Source organism: Plecotus auritus, assembly GCF_963455305.1.
Source record: "Plecotus auritus genome assembly, chromosome: 3".
NCBI classification, from domain to species: Eukaryota; Metazoa; Chordata; class Mammalia; order Chiroptera; family Vespertilionidae; genus Plecotus; species Plecotus auritus.
The window spans coordinates 217,040,435-217,064,456 of NC_137772.1; the positions used below are offsets into that span (position 1 = coordinate 217,040,435).

A 24,022-nucleotide genomic window follows, 5' to 3' on the forward strand; every position below is an offset into this window, starting at 1 on the left:
CCTTCTGGGTACATGAATCCTTTCTCCTCATGGATTTCTTTCTTTTCCTGAGTAATGCTTTTGATACAGCTCCCTTGGCTAGCTTTCTTTAGTAAGTAGTTACATGGTATATCTATTTTCCAATCCTTTCCTTTTCAAAATTTCTATATTCTTATGTTTTGGATGAGTCTCTTGAATGAAATATAGTTGGATTTTTAACCAATCTGCTCTGGCAATCTTGCTGCAGATGCTCTGTAAATCAGAGCATTTAGTCCATTTACATTTAATGTAGTTACTGACCTACTGGTCATAGACTATTTAACAACTCACGGGGGACTTTGTGGAGGTTGCAGTTCTCACCTGTGGCCATGAGAGGGCAGCTCTAGGGGATCTGCAGCCATGAAGGGACAGAAGGAACGGAGCATCTGCTCTCCGGGTCCCACCACTGCTTCCAAGCCTGTGTCTCCCCAACAATGTTGGGTGTCCTCTGACCATGGGAGGAACAAGGATAGCGACTGGGGGACAGGAGTGTGGTGACCTGGGAGACTAAAAAGCAACCCAATGACCATGCCCATCCGCGGGGTGAGGGCTCAGGGCAGAAGCCATTTGTCAACTTGTATAGAAAGAGTTCAATATTTTAATAACTAGGACTGCTGCACAAGCCACTCACAGTGATGTCAACCTGATGACATATTTGGATTGAAGTCTACCATCTTACTTTATTTGTAACACCTGCTCTATGCTGGTACGCCTCCTTTCTGGACTTCTTTTTTTATTTATATTTTTTCTCTTGTACTTTTTAAGTACTACATTTCTTTTTAATCCTCCACTTGAGGATAATTTTTCCATTGATTTCCAGAGAGAGTGAAGGGAGGAGAGAAAGAGAGACACATCAATTGGTCGCCTCCTGCATGCGCCCTCTACAGGGGTTGGGGAACCAGAGGTACATGCCCTTGACCTGGAATCGAACCCGAGACCCTTCGGTGCCATAGGCTGACACTCTAACCACTGAGCAAAACCAGCCAGGGCTAAGTACTACATTTTTTTTTTCAGAAATTACACGATTCATCTTTTGTTGTTGTTGTTGTTAATCCTCATCTGAGGATATTTTTTTCCATTGATTTTTAGAGAGAGTGGAAGGGAGGAAGAGAGACAGAAAGGGAAACATCCATGTGAGAGAGACACATCGATTTATTGCATCCTGCATGCTCCCCAACCAAAGCCAGGAACCGAGCCTGCAACTAAGGTATGTGCCCTTGACCGGAGTCAAACCTGCAGCCCTTCAGCCCACATGCCGACACTCTAGCCACTGAGCCAAACCCACGAGGGCAGGAAAAATTTTAAGAATCAGTGCCTAATAATTCATCTTTGACTTTTCAAAGCTTGTTTTTAATCAACACATTGACTTTCCTCCCTGACAATGCCAGGGCCTCAGAACACCTTAATTTACGCCTCCCCCTCCTCCGTCCCTACTAACACACTGGTGTATATATTTTAATCCCTCATATTTTAATCCTTCATAAGACATCATCATTATTCTGAAGACAGCATTTATTAACATTTACCTCCTTGGCTCTTCTTCCTTCTTGATGCTTTACGGTATTCTGGGATTTTTTTTCTTTTTGCCTAAAGCTCATACTTGACAATTTCCCTCAATGAGGTTGTTCATTTGTAAATGTTTCTATTTTGCCTTCTTTCATAAAAGAGGTGTCCCTGAGGATGGGGTTATAGGTTGGCGATTATTTTCTTTTGACCCCTGAAGATACTCGCCCCGCTGCCGCCTGGGAGCTGACGTCAGTCTGTTAGTCCAATCAGAGCAGCTGCCTTTTTGAATCTGGCTACTACTTATTTCCCTTCACCTTTCTGCACTTACACTATTGTGTCTTGGTGCCTTGGTATTCTTTTTATTTATTCTCCTTTAAATCTGTTGTGCTTCTGTGTTTCTTTCTGAAAGATACCAACATCGATCAGTTGCCTCCCATTAATGCCGTCCTCCAAAATCAAGGTGTCAGTTTGGCTCAGTGGATAGAGCGTCGGCCTGCGGACTCAAGGGTCCCAGGTTCGATTCTGGTCAAGGGCATGTACCTTGGTTGCGGGCACATCCCCAGTAGGGAGTGTGCAAGAGGCAGCTGATTGGTGTTTCTCTCTCATCAATGTTTCTAACTCTCTATCCTTCTCCCTTTCTCTCTGTAAAAAATTAATATATTTAAAAAAGATGTTGAGCCATAGTTTCTTAAAATACTGCCTCTGCTCCACTCTCCCTCTCTGAGACTCTGCTTCAATCAATGTTTGATCCTCTCACATGACCAAACCATGTCTTCTATATTTCCGATCTTTTTTCTCTCTGTGCTTTATTTGGGATAATTTCTTTAGCTCTACATTTCACTGTATTAACCCCTTCTCAGTGGTGGTTAATATGCTGTTAAACACAACACATCCAATGATGTGGGTTATACTGTATATCTCATTTCTAGAAGTTCTATTTGGTTTTTTAAAAAATTGGTTGTGTCACTTCTTTTTTAAAAAAATATATTTTTTATTGATTCCAGAGAGGAAGGGAGAGGGAGGGAGAGATAGAAACATCAATGATGAGAGAGAACCATTGATCGGCTGTCTCCTTCATGCCCCCCTCCTGGGAATCAAGCCCGCAACCTGAGTATGTGTCCTGACCAGGAATTGAACCGTGACCTCCTGGTTCATAGGTCAACCTTCAACCACTGAGCCACGCTGGGCGGGCAGTTGTGTCACTTTTTATAGCTCCCTATTCCCTGCATATATCTTCAAACCTGATTTTTTCCCACTTAATATGTACGATTTTAAAAAATTTTAAGAATCAGTGCCTAATAATTCTAGTACCTGAGATAGAAGGGCTTCTTTCTATTGTCTATTGTTCTGTTTCTTCTCATTCACGGTGTCTGTGTCTGCTTATCTTTGACTCTGTGCTAGCTATTGTATAAAAAAAATCAATTGAATGACCATTTGAGGCCTAGGCTGAAAGTGCCTTGCTCTACACAAGACAGCTTTTATTGCTGGCATGGCTGGGATTACCACGCTTGAGAGTCCCTGGAAAACCAATAAAACTGTAGTTCAAAGTGCAATCACTTGTGAGGGTTCATCGACTTGTAATTCACATTCACTTTGAAGGTGCAGTCCTTTGGGTCTCAGCTTATTGTGGGGAGGGTCTATCATCACATTCTCCACCTTGAGTGGTCCTGGGTGCTGATCTCTGTCTCCCTTGCCCTGATTAGTGATCAAAGCCAATGTTAACACTTGTCAGACTTAGAAAGACTCTTAGGAAAAAGGGAAGCTTTCATACTCGTTTCTCTCTTTGGGCTTCCATTTCCCCATCATTCTCTTCCGGGTACTTTTTTGTCGTGACAACCCCTTGAAGGCTTTGAAGACTATTATTATTTAAAACCAGTTCTTGTTTTCAGGGGAAGAGTTAGTCCAAATAACCTAGTCCACCATCACTGGAACTAGGAAGCCATGTAATGTCTTTTTTGGTACCTACTGTCTATTGTTCTGCTTCTTCTCATTCATGGTGTCTGTGTCTGCTTATCTTTGTCTGTGGTTAAGGGACCCGGGCGGCGTTTCGCCGTGGCAGCCGGCTGACTAGCGCCATAGGCCACACCACCCTGGCAAACAGAGCCTTGAGGCCATGGACCTGCTCGTTGGAACCAGGGTTTCATTCCGATCGAGATTGTTCTCCCTTTGAATCCCCGGCCCTGATGCCGCTGCCGCATCCAGCCCGTACAAGGTTGGCAGTCGGTAAATGATGGTTGGATTAGTTGAATTATAATAATCTCCCAGACACACTCTTTTTTTTTTTTTTTGGCCTGTCTGCATTTACAAAGTCTTTCCTACCCGTGGAATGCATAGAACTCCCACATCCCACCATTTGACAAGGCTCAGAATAAATGCCACATTTTCCTCCAAGTTCTTCCTGTTTTCTCCACTTCCCCAAATCTGAGTCCTATTTCTTCCCCATTGAAACCCTCACAAGACTTAGCGTGCACCCTCCTCTGGGTACTTCACTAGATAGGACTATATTAGCACAACCACTTCTCTCTCCTGTGCATTGCCACTTCCTTGACATTTCTGGGCTTCTCAAGCATCCCCTCGCTCCCCCTCCAGCTCAGCATACATTATAAACAGATTTCTTGGAAAATATCAGATCCCGCAATTTTAGGTCTGATGTCCTGGGAGGAGCATTCCGTCTGCCATACTGCTGGAAGCAGGACGTAGCTCATTACAATAAGCCGATACATCTGTGTTGCACTTTAGAATTAATAGGATGCTGTCACAGACATGCCTCTTACTTCAGCGCTGCCATCATCATGCCGCCGCCGAGAAGCAGGGGGTAAGAGACTAGAAAACACACCCAAACAGAGCCACAAAGCCAGGGATGGAACGCAGCCTTTCTCCCCAAGCCCATGGCTCATGCCAGGGCACCCAGTTGACTCCCCATGTTGTTTGTGCCACTCGTCATTTCTATGGCAACAACACCTGACACTCGGAGAGCAGACATTCTACATGTGAAGGCACGGTAGCTCAGAAGTGAGGCCTGGCCACTAGATGGAGGGGTTGGCTCTGTGAGGAATCCCCCACAGGCGAAGGGGCCCTGAATCGCAGTCCTCCTTACCTCACCACCTTGGTACCATTTCTCACGACCTGCATGTCCACCATGCAGCCCCCAGTAACATAGGCAGCTAGGTTCAACTCTGAGAATTCGGCCTGCAGGAGAAAGCAAAACAAAGAAGGATTCAGCAGATATGAATAATGCTAAGAACGGCTAACATTTATTGGGTACTTATATGTTGCCAAGGACCCATTTATAGCTCACTTGAAACTTAGGAAGCTGGCAATATTATTTACTTCCCTTGTTGAAAGATGAGGAAGCTGAGGTGCCGAGAGGCATGGGGACATGGCCAAAGCTACATAATTAATAAAAGGCGGAGTTGGATTGGAACCATGCGTCTCTGATTCCAAGAACCATGTTTTCTCGCCCGGCCAGTGTGGCTCAGTGGTTGAGCGCCAATGTATGAATCAAGAGGTCATGGTCCCATTCCCGGGTCAGGGCACATGCCCAGGTTGCGGGCTCGATCCCCAGTAGGGAGTGTGCAAGAGGCAGCCGGTCAATGATTCTCTCTCATCATGGATGTTTCTATCTCTCTCTCCCTCTCCCTTCCTCTCTGAAATCAATAAAAAAATATATATATTTTTAAAGACCCATGCTTTCAACCATTACTAATTTCTACCTGCTTGAAGGTGAAAGAAGCCACTCTAGCTCCAGGACTAGAAGAGGCCACGTGCTGTCAGCATGACCTCTCCCCTAGGCTTCTGCAGCTTCCTGCAAGGCTGTGGTGGGCGCTGCAGCTAGGTGAGCGCGCATCACTGTTAAGGGAGCCCTCCTCGGGTTACCTGCCACCGGTTCCCTTTTTAGGTCATGGTCCCTCCCCTCACTCCATCCACGTGGTTACCGTAGGAGCGCCATGTCTGTGCACTGAAATACTGTTCCCCTGGTCCCAGCTGGTGGCCCTGGCACCTGACCCAGGGTGGGAATATGATGCCCTTCCATTAGAATTAGAATCTGCTGAGCGATCCACGCAGTTCCTTCCTAGGGGGCTGTATCTTTAATACACAAACCCAAGTGCAGATGGGGACCATGTTTTCTGCCATCTGGATTAGGGAAGCACAAAAAACCAGGGTGGAGGGGGAGAGGGGAGGAGAAGGGAAGGGAGGGGAGGGGAGGGGAAAGGAGGGGAGGGGAGGGAGAGGAGAGGACAAGGGAGGGGAGGAAAGGGGAGGGGAGGAGAGGGGAGGGGAGGAACATCGATCAGTTGCCTCCCATTAATGCCCTGACTGGGCATCAAGCCTGCAACTTAGTATGCACCCTGACAGGGAATCTAACCCACAACCTTTTGGTGCACTGGATGATGCTCCAACCAATAGAATCACCCAGCCAGGGTGAGGTGGGAAGTACTGTCGACATTATGTGCCAGCTGCAATCCTGCCCTTGCATTTTATGAGATGCCTCTGTATCATTACAAGTTCATCTTCGTTTTAGTATTTGCTTAAGCAAGATTTAGTGAATTTCTGTTACTGGCAACCAGAGCACTATGGAATACATCCCTCCTAGCAGGCAGTGATGTGTGTTATGACCATCTGGATTCGGTTCCTACAGTTGTCATAACCAAGTACCACCACTAGGTGGCTTAAAAGCAGAAATTTCTTTTCTCAGTTTTGGAGGCTAGAAGTCCAAAATCAAGGTGTCAGTAGGGTTGGTTCTTTCCGAGGGCTGTGAGGATCCGTTTCAGGTCTCTCTCCCTGGCTTGCAGATGGCCACCATCTTCCCATGTTTCGTCACCTCGTCTTCCTTCTACACGTGTCTGTGTATCCAAGTTCCCCTTTATAGAAGGACAGCCATCATACTGGATTGGAGCCTGCTGCATGACCTCATTTTAACTTGATTACTTCTGAAAAAACCCTATCTCCAAATAAGGTCACATTTTGAGGTTTGAGGGGTTAGAACTTCAACATACGAATTTCAGGGAGACAGAGTGCAACCTGTAACCCCATCCTAGAAAGACCAGAGTACTAAACCATGCCTTTTACACAGGAGATAGCAAAAGAGATTTCTTTGGATTTAATACATTTTTAAAAATAACTGTTCCCATGTATAAGACATTCACTGTGTGCCAGATACCGACCTAAGCATTTTACATTCATTTAATCCGCACCCTTGCTCAGATTTAAAAAAAAAAAAAAATGCGCCAGAAAAGAAATTAACATGCCCAATGTCGCGCAGGAAGCAGCAGAGCCAGGATTTAGACCCAGGCTGTCTGGCTCCAACCCGTGCTTCCCATTGCTGCCCCCCACGGCCTCTGCTGTTGAGTTCAATGAGGCATTAGGTGGGTTACAGTGGGGAATTTTACAGACCTAAAAGCAACCCATTTAAAGAGAAAAAGAGTTGACATTGAAGGAAAATATTTCATGGTGACTGAAATGTATCCTCTTGGAAACATTTTAACAGAAATTATGACCAAAGACCGAGCCATCTCCCCAGATGGCCTTAGAGCAAACCCAGAGCGCTTGTGTCTCTTGCCCTAATTAATAACCTCATTATGCTGCGGTAAGAGCCCTATTAATGAGCCCCGGTTAGTAAACAGTGGTAACGACCTGGTTATTAAGTCTAATGCCTTAAAAATGCAGTCCCATCTTGTTTAAGAGACTTCACTGGCAAGATTACAAAGAAGCATTAGCAAGAGAAGTGGATGCTTGAGTTTGTGGAGAAAAAAAAAGGGTTAGCAGAAAGTTGCAACATAGGAGAGCGAGCTGGGCGCCAAGTTGATAAAGGAAGGGAGTGAATCCGAATCTTGCATGATAGCATTTTCTGACTCAAGGTGGCAAAGACCCAAATGCAAAGAAAGATACTTGGACAGAAAACACACTTGGGCTCGGCATACACGTTAGACGTTCATCTTGCTCAGACCGGGCGTCTGGAGTTATTTCCCAATCACGGTGTTTGGGTATTTATAGGAGGTCAATGCCTGGGCTGCAGGGTAGGCCTCCTGATAGGAACTTAAAGAGCAGCCAATGTGAAGCGCTTCAGAGCTCCCCTACAGTCTGTAATGGGTTGAACTGTATGCTCCCTCCACCCCTAAATATGTGCAAACCCTAACCAGTGACACCTGCAAATGGCACTGTTACTGGAAACCGTCTTTGCAGAGTTAATTAAGGATCTCATGAGAAGATCATCCTGGCCCAGCCAGCGTGACTCAGTGGTTGAGCATCGACCCATGAACCAGGAGATCACAGTTGGATTCCTGGTTGGGGCACATGGCCAGGTTGTGGGCTCGATTCCCAGTAGGGGGTGTGCTGGAGGCAGCCGATCAATGATTCTCTCTCATCATTGAGGTTTCTCTCTCTCTGAAATCAATAAAAATGTATTTTTTTTTAAAAAAAGAGGAGATCATCCTGGATGAAGGTGGGCCCTAAATCCAATGACAAGTCCTTACAAAAGAAGAGAAGGGGAGAGAGAGACCCAGGAGAGAAGGCCTTGGTGTGTGGAGATGGAGCAGAAACTGGCTCCATCCAAGGAACTCCCGGATGCACTAGCAGCTGGAAGAGGCAAGAAAGGACCCTCACTGGAGCCCCCAGAGGGAGTGCCCGCCTGCCGCACCTGATTTCAGAGCTCTTGCCTCCAGAACTGTGAGAGAATGCATTTAGGTTGTTTTAAGCCACCAAGTTTGTGGTAATTTGTTACGACAGTCCTGGGAATAAAAGTACAGTGATTTTGAAATTAAATGCAGTTTCAGTATTACATGCAAAGGTGTCAGGGTTCAAAGAAGGTCAATGTGGCTGGGTAGGGCTCCTTCATTCCCTGCACCTAACACATACATATATGCATATATATATACATACACACACACACACACACACACACACACACATTCTCTCTCTCCCTTTCTCTCTCTCTCTCTCTCACACACACACACACAAAACACACACACATTCACTTATACTGTAAAACATTATCAACAGAGTCACTTAAATTTTCTGCCTGAATTAACCTTTGACCTTAAAAACATTTTGGCTCTAATTGTGTTCTTTGTTTTTAAATACATTTTATTGATTTTTTACAGAGGAAGGGAGAAGGAGAGTTAGAAACATTGATGAGAGAGAAACATCGATCAGCTGCCTCCTGCACACCCCCCACTGGGGATGTGCCCACAACCAAGGTACATGCCCTTGACCGGAATCGAATCTGAGACCCTTGAGTCCCCAGGCCAACGCTCTATCCACTGAGCCAAACTGGTTAGGGCTAATTGTGTGTGAATACTTAGATGTGAATACTACACACTAAACATTGTGGTGTGGATACAGGAATATTCAGAAAGACTGCATTCAACTGTAAGCTGGGCAATATACTTAGCTACTGAATTTGGTCAATTTATTCACTGCTTTAAATCTCAGTTTGACATCTTTAAAATGGAGACATTACTATCAGCAATACCAATCTCTAAAATTTTTCACAAAGATTCAATATAATGTATATGAAACACCTAGCACAGAGCTGAGACACAAAAGGCAGTTACTATTATTATTTTCAAATATTTCATTGTCTTTGTAAGAGTAAACTGAATGTAGAAATAATTGTGTAACCAGAAAGAGCAACCCCTTCAAATATAATATACATCTTAAATTAAAAATATATATAAATATATTGAGGTATTCTATATAATAAAAGGCTAATATGCAAATTGACCGAACGGTGGAACGACCGATTGCTATGAAGCGCACGTACCACCAGGGGGCAGATGCTCAACACAGGAGCTGCCCCTGGTGGTCAGTGCACTCCCCATAGGGGGAGCGCCGCTCAGCCAGAAGCTGGGCTCACAGTGGCAGTGCTAAGGATGTCCCACTGCCAGCTTAGGCCTGGGGAGTGGGCCTAAGCTGTCAGTCAGACATCCCCTGAGGGCTCCCAGACTGTGAGAGGGTGCAGGCCGGGCTGAGGGATCCCCCCCACTCCAGTGCACGAATGTGTGTACCGGGCCTCTAGTAAAATATAAAGAGTAAGGACTGCTTATGGCTACAATTAATTAACAGGGACTATATTTACACTCTCATCTTAACTAGAAAACCAGACAAAATATATTAAGGAACAGTTTTCAGCCAGTGGACAGCAGGCATGTCAGGTCTATGATCCCTGCAAAAAGGAAACAGATGGAATGATCCCTGTGATTACTCGGCTGACAGCCTGGAGGCAGTTTTCAGGCAGTAGAGCAGTGTGGGAGAATACCAACAGGCTCAGCAGTCTCACTGAGCTGAGGAGTCTGAGACCAGAGGTTAGGGAGGCCAAGATGGCTAGAATTTGCAGGACAGGACGTAGGAGGAGATGGACATGCACAGAAAAAAGACCTCCAGGGAGGTCTGCAAGTCCTGAGTGCTGATCTGAGCATGCACAAAAGGAAGGAACCACCAAGACCCAGCAGGCTCAACACGCTCCAGAACTCTCACAGGCTGGACACAGTTCCTGTTCTCCCAGCTGTGGTGTGAAGACCCTGTAATAGGAGTCGTGCCCTCAAAATGCAGTAGTGGGAATCAGTTAGCCCTGGACTACAGCACTAGATCTAGGATGTTTAATTTGTTCTAGTTTGCTAGGAGCTTTCTCAGTTTTAAATCAGAAAGTCCTGCTTCTCAGGAACCCAGCCCTAGTTTTGAAATTTGAGTCTCATGTCCTGGGGACCTCTTAGACCCGGGCACACTGGGATGATAAATCACTCCATGAAGATATGTCTTAAGAAAAGTTTAAAAGCATTCCCTGAAGGTGTCGATTTTATTCCAAGTCACTTAACTGCATCTCAGAATGAAGTATAGCGCTATTTAAAGGAATACAACAAAATCCAGCAGCTAGCATGTAAAATTCACAATGTAGAATGTATGGCATTCAATCATAAATTACCAGGCATGCAATGGAACAGGAAAATATCACCCATAAGAAAGAGAAATCAAACAATAAGAACAGAACCAGAAATAAGACACATGGTGGGAGAAGCAAAAATGAAAGTTAAAAATTAGGAACTTAACTAAAACAACTATTATAAATATGCCCCACATTCTCAAGAATGTAGAAGAAAAAACATTACCATAATGAGAAGAAAAATATTTTAAATGGAAAAATAAAATTTCCAGAGATACAAATATAGTATCTTAAATGGAAAATGCACTGTATGGAATTAACAGTAAGAGAAAACAATACAAACGATAGAAAATAAATCCCAGGAATAAAATACTAAGAAAAAAACCCCACACAAACAAAAGAAAAAAAACACATCCACACATACCTCAGGGAGCTATGGGACAACATCAAACACTCTAATATGTGTGTAACTGAAGTCCCAGAAGAAGAAGAGGAAGGGGCATAAAGAAAAATTTAAAGAAAATTGGCCATAATCATAATCACATCTGTAAATCCCTTTTGAGTATCGTTTTCACAGATTCCAGGGATTTGGGCATAGACTTCTCTGGGAGACCCTTGGGAAACACTACAGGCTGCAGAGGAGGGAAGTGATTAGATATTTAACCACAAATATTTCTGCAGCATTTTCTAAGTTCCAGGCCCTGTTGTCAGTGCTAGATAGAGTTAGAATCATATCCACTAAGAAAATCTCTCCTATAGACCCTAGGTCAGGAGATATAAGCACCTGTTTGTAATTAAACACGTCCAGTTCCACCAGAATGCACACACACACAGACACACACATGCGCACACACACGTGTACACACACACACACACACACACGGGACAGGACAGAGCACATTCACTTCCCTGCAGCGTCTTTCACTGCATTCTCACTGGAACTGGCACCTGGCACGTATGGGATGCCAAGCAGATAACATTACTGAAAACATGAGATGTTCATGCTTAGTTGCTAATAAGTACATTTGCGATGATGATGATGATGATGACAGAATGGAAAATGGTGCCTGCAATCATCATTATTTAATAAACTGAAGGATGCTCTTAGGCCAACAGATCAACAAGGAAGAAGCGGAAATGGGGACTTGAAATTAGATGACTGACTGGAATGCACAGAAGAAACCAAAAATGCGCGGGAATGTGGAGGTGGCAGCTCTCATCGGCCTTGACCGTGACGCTGACTGAAGGAGGACTTCCACACACAGAGAAGCTGTCCAGAGTTCCCGAGAAAGGCAAGATGCTGGCAGACAGACTGCTCTGGAATCCCAGGGGGGCTGATAAGATACTGGACATTCCTGTCAGTTAGCGGAGACCTATCTGGTCCAAACTGCACCCTTAACCCTTGGAGTGTGCCCCTCTCCATGGCCTCAAGCACTCCATATATCTTGCAGGAGGAGAAAGACAGACAGAGAGAGACAGACAGACACAAAGTTGCTGTTAGGAGAAGGTGGGCAGCCTGTAGTAGCCCCCGTTCCTAATGCTAGGACGACGTTTGACCCTCCTCAGAGAAGCTGATAACCCATGGTCAGGACATCTCGGTGCCACACTCACCAGCGGGCAGGGTCCCGGTGGGATGAAAAGCCAGGCAACCACGTGTGATTCCGGCCCCCACGTCCTGCTGCCCGGCTGCGCTGTGTTCCACCTGCGAACTTCCTTCCTCCTGCCTTGGGGCTCCTCAGAGAAGCTAACCCCAGCATCCATCCTTGTCTCTGCCACTCCCTCTCCTGTGAGCTGGCAGCTAAACCCTGATCCTCAGAAGGCCCCGGTGTCCTGCTCTCTTTCCATAATCCTATCTGGGAACTCTTTAGTAACAGGAGCCACGTATTCAGTAAGTAACCTCCGCAAAGGCGATTCTGGCCTACAGAAGGCTCCGAGGTGGCCTTGCTTTGGTCTGGAGCCTAAACGGAGGGATTCAGGGCGGCTTGAGCAGAGACCCTGCTCGGGGGGCGGGGGGCCGAGACCAGCTAACCTTAATGGTATTTCGATTCTCACTTGCAACACCTCCTGTGTTTTCAGCTGCCTTAGGAACCTGGAACAGGGGTAGTGGTGGTGGTGATTGTCAAGGGAGGATTAGGGCATTCCTGAGTCCTCCAGCAAATTATCATCAAAATTCCACCCTAATCCCTAAGGAAGGAAACTGTGCCATCGACGAATTCCTTTTAAAAATCTGCATTCCGCATGGACTGTGATTTCCTTCAGTATTAAGTTCTTTCCCAGAGTCTCGCAGAAACATAAACAGCAGCAATAATAATAATAATAATAATAATAATAATAATAATAAAATAATAAAGGTACTAAATACAGAAAACCTGAGCCCTACATGGTCTGTAAGGTGCCACACGACTTAAGACTCTGATGACCTCCTCACATCACCCCCCACCATCCCCGTGCACCCCATCCTGACTCATCTGGCCTCCTTTCCATTGTGAAACACAATGAAAAGCTCCAGCCTCCAGTCCCCCAGCCTCTGAGCCCTTCCAGGCTCCCTCCTGCCACTCAGACCTCTGCTCCATGCCGCCCCCATAGGCGCCTCCCTGCAAAGCACCCACTGTACCCAATGCCCCATTGCCTTGTGTAACCTTCCCCCATAGTCCTCATCCTCATCGGACATAAATATTTACATCAGTCACAACTAAATACTTAATTGGCTCTCTCTCTGGATCGGAAGCGCCAGGCGGGGGCGAGGGTTGCGTATGTTCCGTTCACAGCTCTATCCCAGCACCGCAGCCAGTGCCTGGCGCACAGCACGGTGCTCAGTAATATCACTGAATGAAGGACACCTGCTGTGCAGATGCCACAGGTGAGAGCTGGTGAGGCCCAGGGAGGCAGAGTGACTTTGCCCAAAATTACCTCCTGGTAATTACATCAGCTCGGACCCAAACCCAGGCGGCCACCCTTCACACTGCAGCAGGGAGCTTATTTGAGGTGACTCGTGTTCCAATGCGCAGAGATGGGTCAGCCCGGGGCCGCCCTCATGCTTCCACCTTCCCAAGTCTTCTCCACGCCCTTTGCAGCATCTGTCAGCAAAGCCCACGGCCCCTGCCCCGCCTTCACCCTGCGCCTCTTCCAACTGCCCTGCTGCTGGCAAAGCCCTGGCAGGCGGCCCGGGGCCTGCCGTCAGCAAAAACTGCTTCCTGTAGGTTGCCCAACACAGGCTGTGTTTTCAGCTCCGAGGGCCCCGTGGGCTCAGGGACCACCTTGGCTGGCATCTCGGGGCGGAGGTCTTTTCCACCGGTTCAGACTCACCTCCCGGACAAAAGAGGCTGTGAGAGTCTGCAGACTCCCTCAGTGGCCTGTTCCAGGAGAGGAGATTTGCTCAGGAGCCACGTCTGGCATCTCAGTGAAGGCCAGGCCATTGGGTCAGGGTGTGCTGCCCGAAGGAACCGCCCACCACCCACCATACAGAGCACAGGGGACCGCGGGCAGATGCAAAGGTGCCTTCTGCTCATCAGAAATCGTAATATCCTGTGTGTGTGTGTGTGTGTGTGTGTGTGTGTGTGTGGTGGGGGGGTGTTGTGAGTGTGTGCACACCCATGCACGTAGCAGGCAGGGCATAAGGACATAAAAGTATGTCAAAATAAATATAAAAACACAGGAAAAATAAACTGATAAAACCTACATTCCTAAATGTTCCAGTAATGGAATATCCAAAATAAGGCCAACACCATATTATTTTAAAAAAATATATCAACAGGAGTGATTCACAGTTTATAAAGTGTTTGGAATAACAGTGTTGTTTTTTGTTTGTTTTTAATTGATTTCAGAGATAGGAAGGGGGAGAGAGAGAGAAAGAGAAACATCATCGATCGGTCCCATACACCCTGACCTGGGATCCAACCTGAAACAGGGTATACAGGGTATGTGCCCTGACTGGGAATGGAACCTGCCACCTTTTGGTGTTCGGAACGATGCTCCAACCAACTGAGCCACACCAGTGGTTTTTAGAGTCAGACCACATGAGTTTGAATCTGAGCTCTTCCCTTACTTGCTGTAGAACTAGCGTGGGCAAGTTAGCTAGCCTGCCTACGTCCCATCCTCATTTGTAAAATGCGGCTAAGAATGGTGCCTTCCTTAGCCGTTGTAAGCGTTCAATGTTTTAATCCATTTAAAAGCCCTTAGCAAGGGGCAAAGTGAAAGCAAGTATGAAATCCATTTTAGCTATCACGGTTATGCTATTTCAGTTGAGCAGTACGATAACCTGTTGATGTGAAGGTAGGTTTTAGCATCCTCACTGGCTGAAAAAAAATGAGGAGCAGAGAGAGCAAATGACTTGACCAAGATCACAAAGCTACTGAGCAAGACTGTTAGAGCATGAATGCAGGTCTGTGTGACTCGGAACCCATCCATTACTTCATGCACCTAACAGATTATTATTAAGTAGCTACTATGCCCAGAGTAGGGGCTAATGACACATCAGTGAAGACAAAAATCCCTGTTCTCGTGAAACTTGTATCTACTGGGGGAGATGGAGCACTAACAGTAAATAATGTCAGGAGAGGAAAAATAGATGCATAGAGGACAGAGTGGGGGTTATGTCACATAAGGGGGTCAAGGGAAGGCACTTGACCTGTGAGGGAGAAAACCACACAGATTGGAGGGGAGGGCTTTCTAGGCAGAAGGACTAAAGGCCCTGGGGCCACAGACTGCAAGGAACAGCAAGAAAGCTCTGAGGCTGGACGAGGGCTAGAGAGGGGGTGGAGGGAAGAAGACGCCCTCGGAGAGGGGATGGTGGGCGGGATCATGGTGAGGATTCTGTTCTGTATGAGATGGTAAGACACTAGCATCGCCACCATCCTCATCACCACCCTCCTCATCTTCATCCTCATCAAGAAGGCAATGAACATGAGTCATCATCACCATCGTGTTTGGCAATGTAAGAAGTCAGGGAATCAAATTGGAGAAAAAATCCCCAGGAAAGGCATCTTTCTGATTTTTAAGGACTCTCTTAATAGCCAAGTTTTGTTCTTCAAAGCATGCATGTACCTTTGTTAGGGGCCAAGGGGAAATCCTGGTGACCGGCTGCAGGAGGGCCCAGGTATGCCCTAATTTTGTCCTAATGATCACCCCCTTCCTGCTCAGGTTCCCAAGACAGCTGTACCTACAAGCAACCACAGCACCTGAGACTCAAAGGAAAACCTCCACTGTCCTTTTCCCTCAGCCAGGGGAAACTTCAAGGGCGGTGGGAGAGGGCATTTCTTATTGTCCTGAGGAGGAGGAGAGAAGGGACAGGAGGAGGGGGAGGGGCAAGAGGAGAGGGAGGAGGGAGGAAGAGGAAAAGGGGGAAGGGGAGGGAGTGGGGGTAAGAGGTGGGGGAAGAAGATCCTTGAAGGAGGACAGAATGGTGGGACCACCACAGCCTCATCTCGCATCACCTCCAGAGCTTTTATGAGGTTGCGAGACCTAGAAACTAATTTTGCTACCTGCCAACAATTTTTGCTCCCTGCCACAGATCAGGCAAATCAACGTTCAGAGATTTTAAGACCACAGCTTAGCCGCCAGAGAAGAATGATGGCTACTGCCCCCTTGACATCTATTCCTCAGTGCCGAGCTGGGCTCCGTGTGTTTAAACATCATTCTGCTGAATGTCCAGAAAACTGTGCTGATAGGATGGAGCAGGCAAGTGGGGAAGTCTCCCATTTCTCCAGGTGGACCGGGGGTTCAGGCGCCTGGAGACCGGGATGTGGGAGCCACGTCTACCTCTCAGCAGCTGAAGGTGAAGGTGACAGTGGCTGGCGGTCCAGGAGGGGAGCTGTTTGGGGTGAGAAGAGGCAGGAGATGTAACATGCCTGGCCCTGCCCGGTACAGGGAGGGGAGATACCAAGGGAGCTCATATGGGCCTGATGTAATTTAATTCCTGTAGATATTTTGTCCAAATTGAAAATTGAATGTTATAACGTAATGACAGGAACATCTTATCCATCAAAGCTCGAAGAAATTAAAGTGCTCTATCCCGACCTAACACACGTTTATTTTATTTTTTCATTTTAAAATGTCCAAAACCATTTTCAGGGCTGTCAGGGTGAAAAACAGCATCCTCCTTCCCTTTTCGACCCGCTGCAACCCGCAGCGTGGACCTTCTCCTCCCAGAACTGCCTCCCAGCTGTCTCCCCGTGTCCCACCTCCCCTCCATTTGATCCAATCTGCACACCCGGGGGACAGCCCTGCACCCCCAGACGGGGACCCGCCACCTGCTCCTGCTGGGGCCTCTGGAAACAGGGCCGGGTTGGAACTCCAGACAGGGAGGCCTGCCGTTCGACTGCAGCTCTGCTCAGCCGTGGGCACTGAGGGAAGACCAGCACGTTTAACACCCAGATGCCAAACGCTGAGAGGAAAACTGACGCAGAAGAAGGGAGTGTGGCTGAGAAGCGTGCATGGGGTGCCGCTTCAGAGAGGGTGGCCAAGCATCTCTGAGGAGGTGACATTTGGGCAAAGAACCTGACCAGTCAGGGCGTGAGCCATGTGGGTGGCTCGGGGAAGAGGGTTCCAGCCCGGGCAGGGTGTTCTCTCTAGAGTTTTCCATTTTTGTTTTCATTGTGGTAAAATACACTCTACGTAAAATTTGCCATTTTAACCGCTGTTCATGTGTTCAACGCAGTGCAGCGAGTACATTCCCACTGCTGTGCAACCATCCCCACCATCTATCTCCGGAACTATTTCGTCACCTCCCACAAAAATCTTTGTACCCAGCCCTGGCCGGGTGGCTCAGTTGGTTAGGACATCGTCCCATACACCAAAAGGTTGTGGGTTCGATTCCCATTCAGGGCATGTGTGGGAGGCAGCTGATCGATGTTTCTCTCCCTCTCTCCCTTCTTCCCTCTCTTCTCTAGAAAAAATTAATGAGGATGTATCCCTGGGTGAGGATTAAAAAAAATGGAGAAAAAAACCAAATAACTTTGTGTCCATTAAACACTAACTCCCCATTTCTGCTCCCAGCCTCTGTAAAAACCATCCCACTTCCTGTCTCTAAATGTGACTATTCTAGGCCCCTCATAAAAGCAGAATCATACACTATCTGTCCTTTTATGTTTGGCTTCTTTCACACAGCATAATATTTTAAGGTCCATCCCCGTTGTAGCTTATGTCAGAATTTCACTCCTGTTTAAGGCTGAATAACATTCCATTGTCTGGATATGCCACATTTTGCTTACCCATTTGTCTGTGGATGAACACTCGGGTTACGTCTACCTCTTGGCTATTGTGAGTAATGCTGCTATGCACACCGATGTACAGAAATCTGTTCGAGTCCCCTCTTTCCATTCTTTTGAGTATATGTATATCCAAAAGAGCAATCGTGGGGTCACGTGGTGATTCTATGTGTCACGTTTTGAAGATCCGCCATACAGTTTTCCACAGTGGCTGCCCATTTTACATTCCTACCAGCAATGCAGACGGGTTCCAGTTTCGCTCCAGTCTCGCCCACACTTGCTTTCTGTCGCTTGATTTGAAGGAACCGCGAGGAGGCCAGTGTGGCTGGACCCGAGTAGCTAAGAAAGGCAGGGGCAGGAAGAAGGCCGAGAAGTCTACCCACAAAGGACCTAGAGTGGTGGGAAGGGCTCTGGCTGTCACCCGAGGTGAGATGAGGAGCCTGTGGAGAGCCGTGAGCCATGGAGGGCCCTAATCCCATTTATAATGAGGACGTTAGCCTGATGCTACCAGCTCCAGAAGCGGGGGGGGGGGGGGGGGGAGGCCTCTGAGGCTGGCACAACCCTCCCCTCTCCCAAGCTGCCCAAGGGCTAAGCGAATGCAAACTCGGGCAAATGCGGTGAAAGGAGACATTTCCTTCCCCTACAGACACACCTGACGCAGGAAGCCGACTCGTGCTCCTGCAGAATGAGAGCCCTGGCCAGACCTGTGCTCCGAGCAGCACAGGAACGCTGCCCAGACGCAGGCTGGCTGAGCACCTCCCGTGCTCGCTCCCGAGAGCTACCGAACAGCCCGCGGCCCCATCTGTTTGCAATCTTGCGAGAAGGGCCTCGTGCGCTGGCGCCTGTTTAGAATAATGCACACATGGCGTTTCTGAAGCGGAGACGAAAAAAGACCCCTGCTCCCCGCCTGCACGGCTCGTGTGTTTACTTTGGAGCAGGCACCGGGAGCTCTGGGACCAGACATCGCTGGTCTCTGGTCCCGAGGTTGATTTGCGAGTCCCCGTAGGTTTGGGCTGAAAGCATTTGAGGCCGTTAGGTACAACTGTTCCCCCGTCCCAAAGCCCACTGTGAACTAAGTCCAGATGAAGGCTGGGCTTGGGAACAGGCAGAGACAACGACAGCTTTCCCCATGACAAATGGGCTACTTCCCGGTTCCTTTTTCCCAGCAGGGACTCGTGCTTCTAAAGGCCACATTCCTCTTCTTGCACGCTCACTTTCTTCCCAACGGGCCACCGGAGTGCTGAGACAGCGTGACCCAGACGGCTCAGAGCCAGCCCGAACCTGATCCCCACGGGGGGAACCCCCCATCCCATGGGCATGCATTCACAGGCCAAGAACCAAAGGGGAGCGAGTTTCCCTGTCCACGTGCTGGGGGGCGGGCGGGCGGGCCTCGGAGCTGCTGAGCCACTGACGTTCTCCACTCACAGTGGCAGTGGCACACCCAGCGCCACGAGGAGCCGTAACGGGTCACTTCTGACCCCGCAGGCCCAGAGAAAACAGCCCATATCTGTAGACCCACAGGCACAACCTCACGGAGAATGGCCCCACGTGTCTGGGAATGTCCCCGGAACCGGTGCAGGGGAGTGAGTGCAAAGGATGCGAGAGAAAGGATGAGCGTGCCGGCCGCGGCCCCTCGGTGACAGCAACGTCCTTTTCTGCTCCTTCACACCTGCTTCGCCTCTAAGGACCCCTGACACTGTCTGCACTTGGTGGCAGCAATGCCCAGGCCGGCGGGGCAAGAGTTGTCCCGGCAGGAGTAACGGTAACAGAAGCCGTGGCTGCCGTCTTTGGAGAAGTAGAAACATGTGTAGCGATACTGTTAAGAGCATGACTAGTCGGAACAGGACTCGCTGTGGTCGCCATAGGAATAGCATCCGCAGTTCCAGGGCAGCCTGTTCATTACAGTCTAGCATATTTATAACTGAATAGCAGAAGTTATATTTATGCGAGAATTACAATTTACAAATTTTTTTTTTAGGCTCTTACTACGTGTCAGGCACTGTTGTAAGGATGTTGCGTGTATTAACTCCATTAATGCTGACAGAAACCCCATAAGATAGGCCCTATTATTACGCCCACTTTATAGCTGGGAGGACTACAGTGTGATGAGATTAAATGCATTTGAGTATATGTATATCCAAAAGAAGAATCGTGTATATCCAAGGTCACACGGCTGGAAGGGGACAGACCACGGGCTAACACAAGCACCGAAGCCAGGGACCCTGCTCTTGTCTGCTCAGCGGGGCTCCCTCCCGCTGTGGCAGCCCTCAAGGAGGGAAGCCCCCGCTGAAGGTCACAGTGGAGAGGCTTCTGCAGGGCCATCGAAGGGGGCGGGGCTTGGACACCTGCTGGAGGTTGAAACGACTCAGGGCCTTCTAGCTATGCATCAGACAGAGTGGCCATTTGTACGTCTAAATGTGAATAAAAATCAGGCTTTATGAATTGCTGAGTTGAAAACAAGAGTCCCGTTTTGTGAGACTATAAATAAGCAGCCGTGTGATGAAGCTTTGGAACTGGACAGACGCATTATCATGTCTCATTTTCCAACTTCTAATGCTTTGGCCTCAGATGTGCCCCTGGGAGACTGCCTCTCAGGGAGTTAGCCACTTCCTAGAGACTGTAAACCACTCCCATACAGAGCTGGACATTATTGATACAGAGAAGGAATGAGTTAGACTACTTATCTATCTACCTCCCTCCCTCCTGCCCTCCTTCCAAGCATGCTCAACAGTTCGCAACCCCAGGTGCCCCTGTGTAACACCAGGCCTCTAAGAGGTGCAACTGGAACACAGCTGCTCAGCGGACAGCTCCCGGTGAGAGATGGCCAGAGAGAACTCACAGTTCTGCTGTCGGTGGGTCTCATTCCCATCATATATTTCCCAAATGAGCTCATCTGTCCAGGATCCAAGCACCATATCCCTAATTCACTGTCCTTTTTAAGCAGGCTCATATCAAACCCACAGAGTGCGAGAACCGAGGGCTCCTCTGGGGTCGCCCCGTGGGTCTCACCTTGCTGCCAGCAACGGTCGCCGTGTGCAGAACGATGCGGCGGCCCTGAGCTGGGCTGGCAGGCCTGCGTCCAGCCGTGGTGTCTGCCGGGCCGGGGGAGGGCTGGCAGGTGGGGAATGCTCCCTGCACGGATCACTTCCTCCTTTCACAAGTGAGTCAGCCTCGATCTAGGGTCCTCTCTGATTTGGTCTAAAATGGACCAAATCCTTCCACAATGATGCGTGTGGTGATAATTACTACCTCCCCTGTGCAAATAAAGGAACTGAAGCTTGGAATCCTGTGTCACCTGCCCACGGTCCCACAGGTAATAAGAGGCAGAGCCAGGATTCGACCCCAGGCTCTTCTGACCCAAGGCACAGCTCTGTCCATCACACAAAACTGTCTCCAAATAGCTCTTCTTTCTTCTGAGCCCTCCTCCCCCCACCAAATGTCCCTCCTCACTCATAAAATACTATAGGGTAGCAATAGAAATGAGTGAGAATGAGCCAATTTACTTTCAGAATCTTGATGGCATTTCCCAACAAATGTATGCAAAGGGAGCCAAGGTGAGGGTTAGAGGAAACCGGAAGCCACACAGAAGAAGGCTCTAGGGACAGCAGAGATGGACCCCAGGAATGGAGGTGAGTCAGCAGCGGGAGTTAGGAAAATACAGTGTTTTACAGACTATGGGCTCGGGAGGCAGGAGTTCAAATCTTGCCTCTGCCAATTATAGGCAGTATTGCTAGACCTCTCAGATCCTTAGTTCCTTCCCCTGTAATACTAACAGATAGCTCACACAGCCACTGGGAGGGCAAAATCTTGCAGGGTATCAAACATGTGTGTGTGTGTGTGTGTGTATGTGTGTTTATAGCTAGTGTTTAAGGTCACTATTATTATTATTACTATATTATTATTACTATCATGAAATACTAAATTTCATAAAGGTGTTTAGGCAAAGAAGCCTAGTTCTGAACTGACTAGAGACCACAAAATAAAAGAAGTGGGGAGAGACTTAGGTTTGAGAGAGATGGGTGAGGGTATAAACCAGCCGTGGGCAAACTACGGCCCGCAGGCCGGATCCGGCTGTTCTATCCGGTTCTCTTGCTCTCCCCTCCGCTCCTTTACTTTGAATTTATATTAGTTCACACAAACACTCCATCCATGCTTTTGTTCCGGCTCTCCGGTCCAGTTTAAGAACCCATTGTGGCCCTCGAGTCAAAAAGTTTGCCCACCCCTGGAAACAGATAGGTATATGGATGGATGGATGGATGGATGGATGGATAAGACATATTCACAGACACAACATTTTTGGAAACCAAGATGCGGGCCCTGAGGGGACAGCCGCTATGAACAAGAAAGCATCTAAATTAAGTGCTGGCTCCTCCAAAGACCCTTGGGAGACACTGAGCAGGAGAAGGAAGGAGCGGTGGAGAGAAAGCCAGCCAGTGCCTGGTGGGAAGGGCCTGGGCGCTGCCTAAAGACTTGGCCTTCATCCCCGAGGCACCGAGGAGCCTGGGACGGAGAGCAAGGGAGCCGGAGCGAGACAGAAAGCAAACTAAGACACGTGATCGAATCCCGGTTCTTCCGCTAAATGCAGAGCTGGGGTCCCGGCACCTGGCTGGTGTCCCTGCTTTCCCTGGCCGCGAGGGTGGCTGCCTGTCCCCTCCCTGTCTGGGCAGAACATAGGCCCCGGGGTAGGGTGGGTGTGAGGTCATCTGGTTCAGTTCCATCTTCAACAGGCTGAGACCCACCCACCTCTCATGCGGGAGCCCCAGGGTGCTGCTCAGGGAGCGAAGATTCCAGCAGCACAGATAAGAGGAGGTCAGAACAGCCAGGCGGGCTGCCTCCGGTTTCCAAGAAAACCCATCTGAAGCTCTGCTGTAGGCGGGAGGAGGCACACTCTTTTTCAGGTCTGGCTGGACCAAAAGCGAGTCCAGGGGAAAATCATGAGCTTTGGAACCAGGGAGACACAGGCCCAATCACAATTCTGTCGCCAACTACGTAAATATCTATTTTAGCTCTCCCGGCCTCGGCTTCCTCATCCGGATCCTAGTGAGACTCACGCCTCAGGAGTTGCTTAAGAACTAATTACAGCAACATGTGCGGAATATCCGGGTGATGACAAGCACATAGCTGATCGTCAGTAGTTCATTTTCCTTCGCTCAACATGCGCTCAGAACCCTCCCAAATGGAACCTCGATGCCCCACAAGGGGGCTCGGCTCCGCTCCTGGCTGGCGCTGCCCCCTTGCCATTGCCAAGTTCTTCCTCTGAGAACTCGCAAAGCCTGACCTAGCAAGGAGGGCACAGGAAGGGGGCAGTGGGGCTCTGCCATAACCAGCAGCGTGACCTTGGGCAAGGCAGTGCACCGTGGTGAGCCCTGGTCCTACCGGACGGTGAGAGGCATTCCCATCTCAGCGCTGCACCTGCCGGCTGTGTGGCCTTGGGGAGGGCGCTTACCCTCTCTGAGTCTCAGGTGCGCCAGCAGTTCCTTGGTGGCTGAGCTGAGGATTTATACAGATAAACTCAGACAGTGGCTGGCACGCTGCTGTGCTCACTATTGATGTGAAACACCGTTTCACCTGCATCGCCATGTGTTCCTCCTTTACCTGCAGCCGAGTGCCAGACGGGTGCTTCACCTGTGTGTTTTTTACCATAAAAAAGCATCTGGGAGGGAGGCGGGGCCGTCTCCTGAGAAGTTCTTGTCGTAGACCCAACAGTTTCCCAGTAGCTTATTTATTTTGCCCTGGTTCAGGTCAGTTTGATAAATATTTACCGGATGGAGATTGTGTATCGGGGTACTTGGAGCATCTGCTATGTGCCTGAATCAGTGCCCAGCGCTGCCTACCTACCACATGCCACTGTACCAGTGTGTCTCTTTCACCGATCCTAATGCAGTTTGTAATTATGGAGAGAGAGGGAGAGGGAGAGGGAGAGGGAGAGGAAGAGGGAGAGGGAGAGGGGGAGGGGGAGGGGGAGGGGGAGGGGGGAGGGGGAGGGGGAGGGGGAGAGGGAGGGGGAGAGAGACTGACTCTGTGTGATTAACATCTGTCTCTCCCATTAGACCTTAAACTCTATCTGGTCAGGACTATCGATCCGGTCAGAACTATATCTGTTTTAATCACCACTATAGCCCTAGCACTAGCATACAGTAGGCACTCAATAAATATTTACAGGGTGAATCAAGACACTGTCCCTGTCCCCTATGAGCCCAGAGTCCACAGGGAGCGACAGGCAGGTGAACTAGTCATTTCCAGGTAATGTGGTAGGTGTAATGGTAGAAATAGCCATGAGAATGGCAAGCATGGATAAGAGGCACCGTGCCCTGCCTGGAGGGAAGGAGAGGTCAGGGGACGCAGAAACGATGCCTGAGCTAATCCTTGGAGAAGGTATGGCAAAAGCTGGGACGGATTCCAGGACAAGAGATTG

At 48.6% G+C, this 24,022-nt stretch overlaps 1 protein-coding gene across 2 annotated transcripts in view; it reads right to left on the reverse strand.

Moving 5' to 3' along the window:
- SYN3 (synapsin III) overlaps positions 1–24,022 on the reverse strand; it is a 391,487-nt gene that overhangs the window by 311,262 nt on the left and 56,203 nt on the right. For both annotated transcript variants that reach the window (XM_080662983.1, XM_080662984.1), the window contains exon 4: positions 4,622–4,713. In XM_080662983.1, coding sequence (XP_080519109.1) covers positions 4,622–4,713 — 92 coding nt within the window. The remainder of the gene's footprint in view (positions 1–4,621; positions 4,714–24,022) is intronic.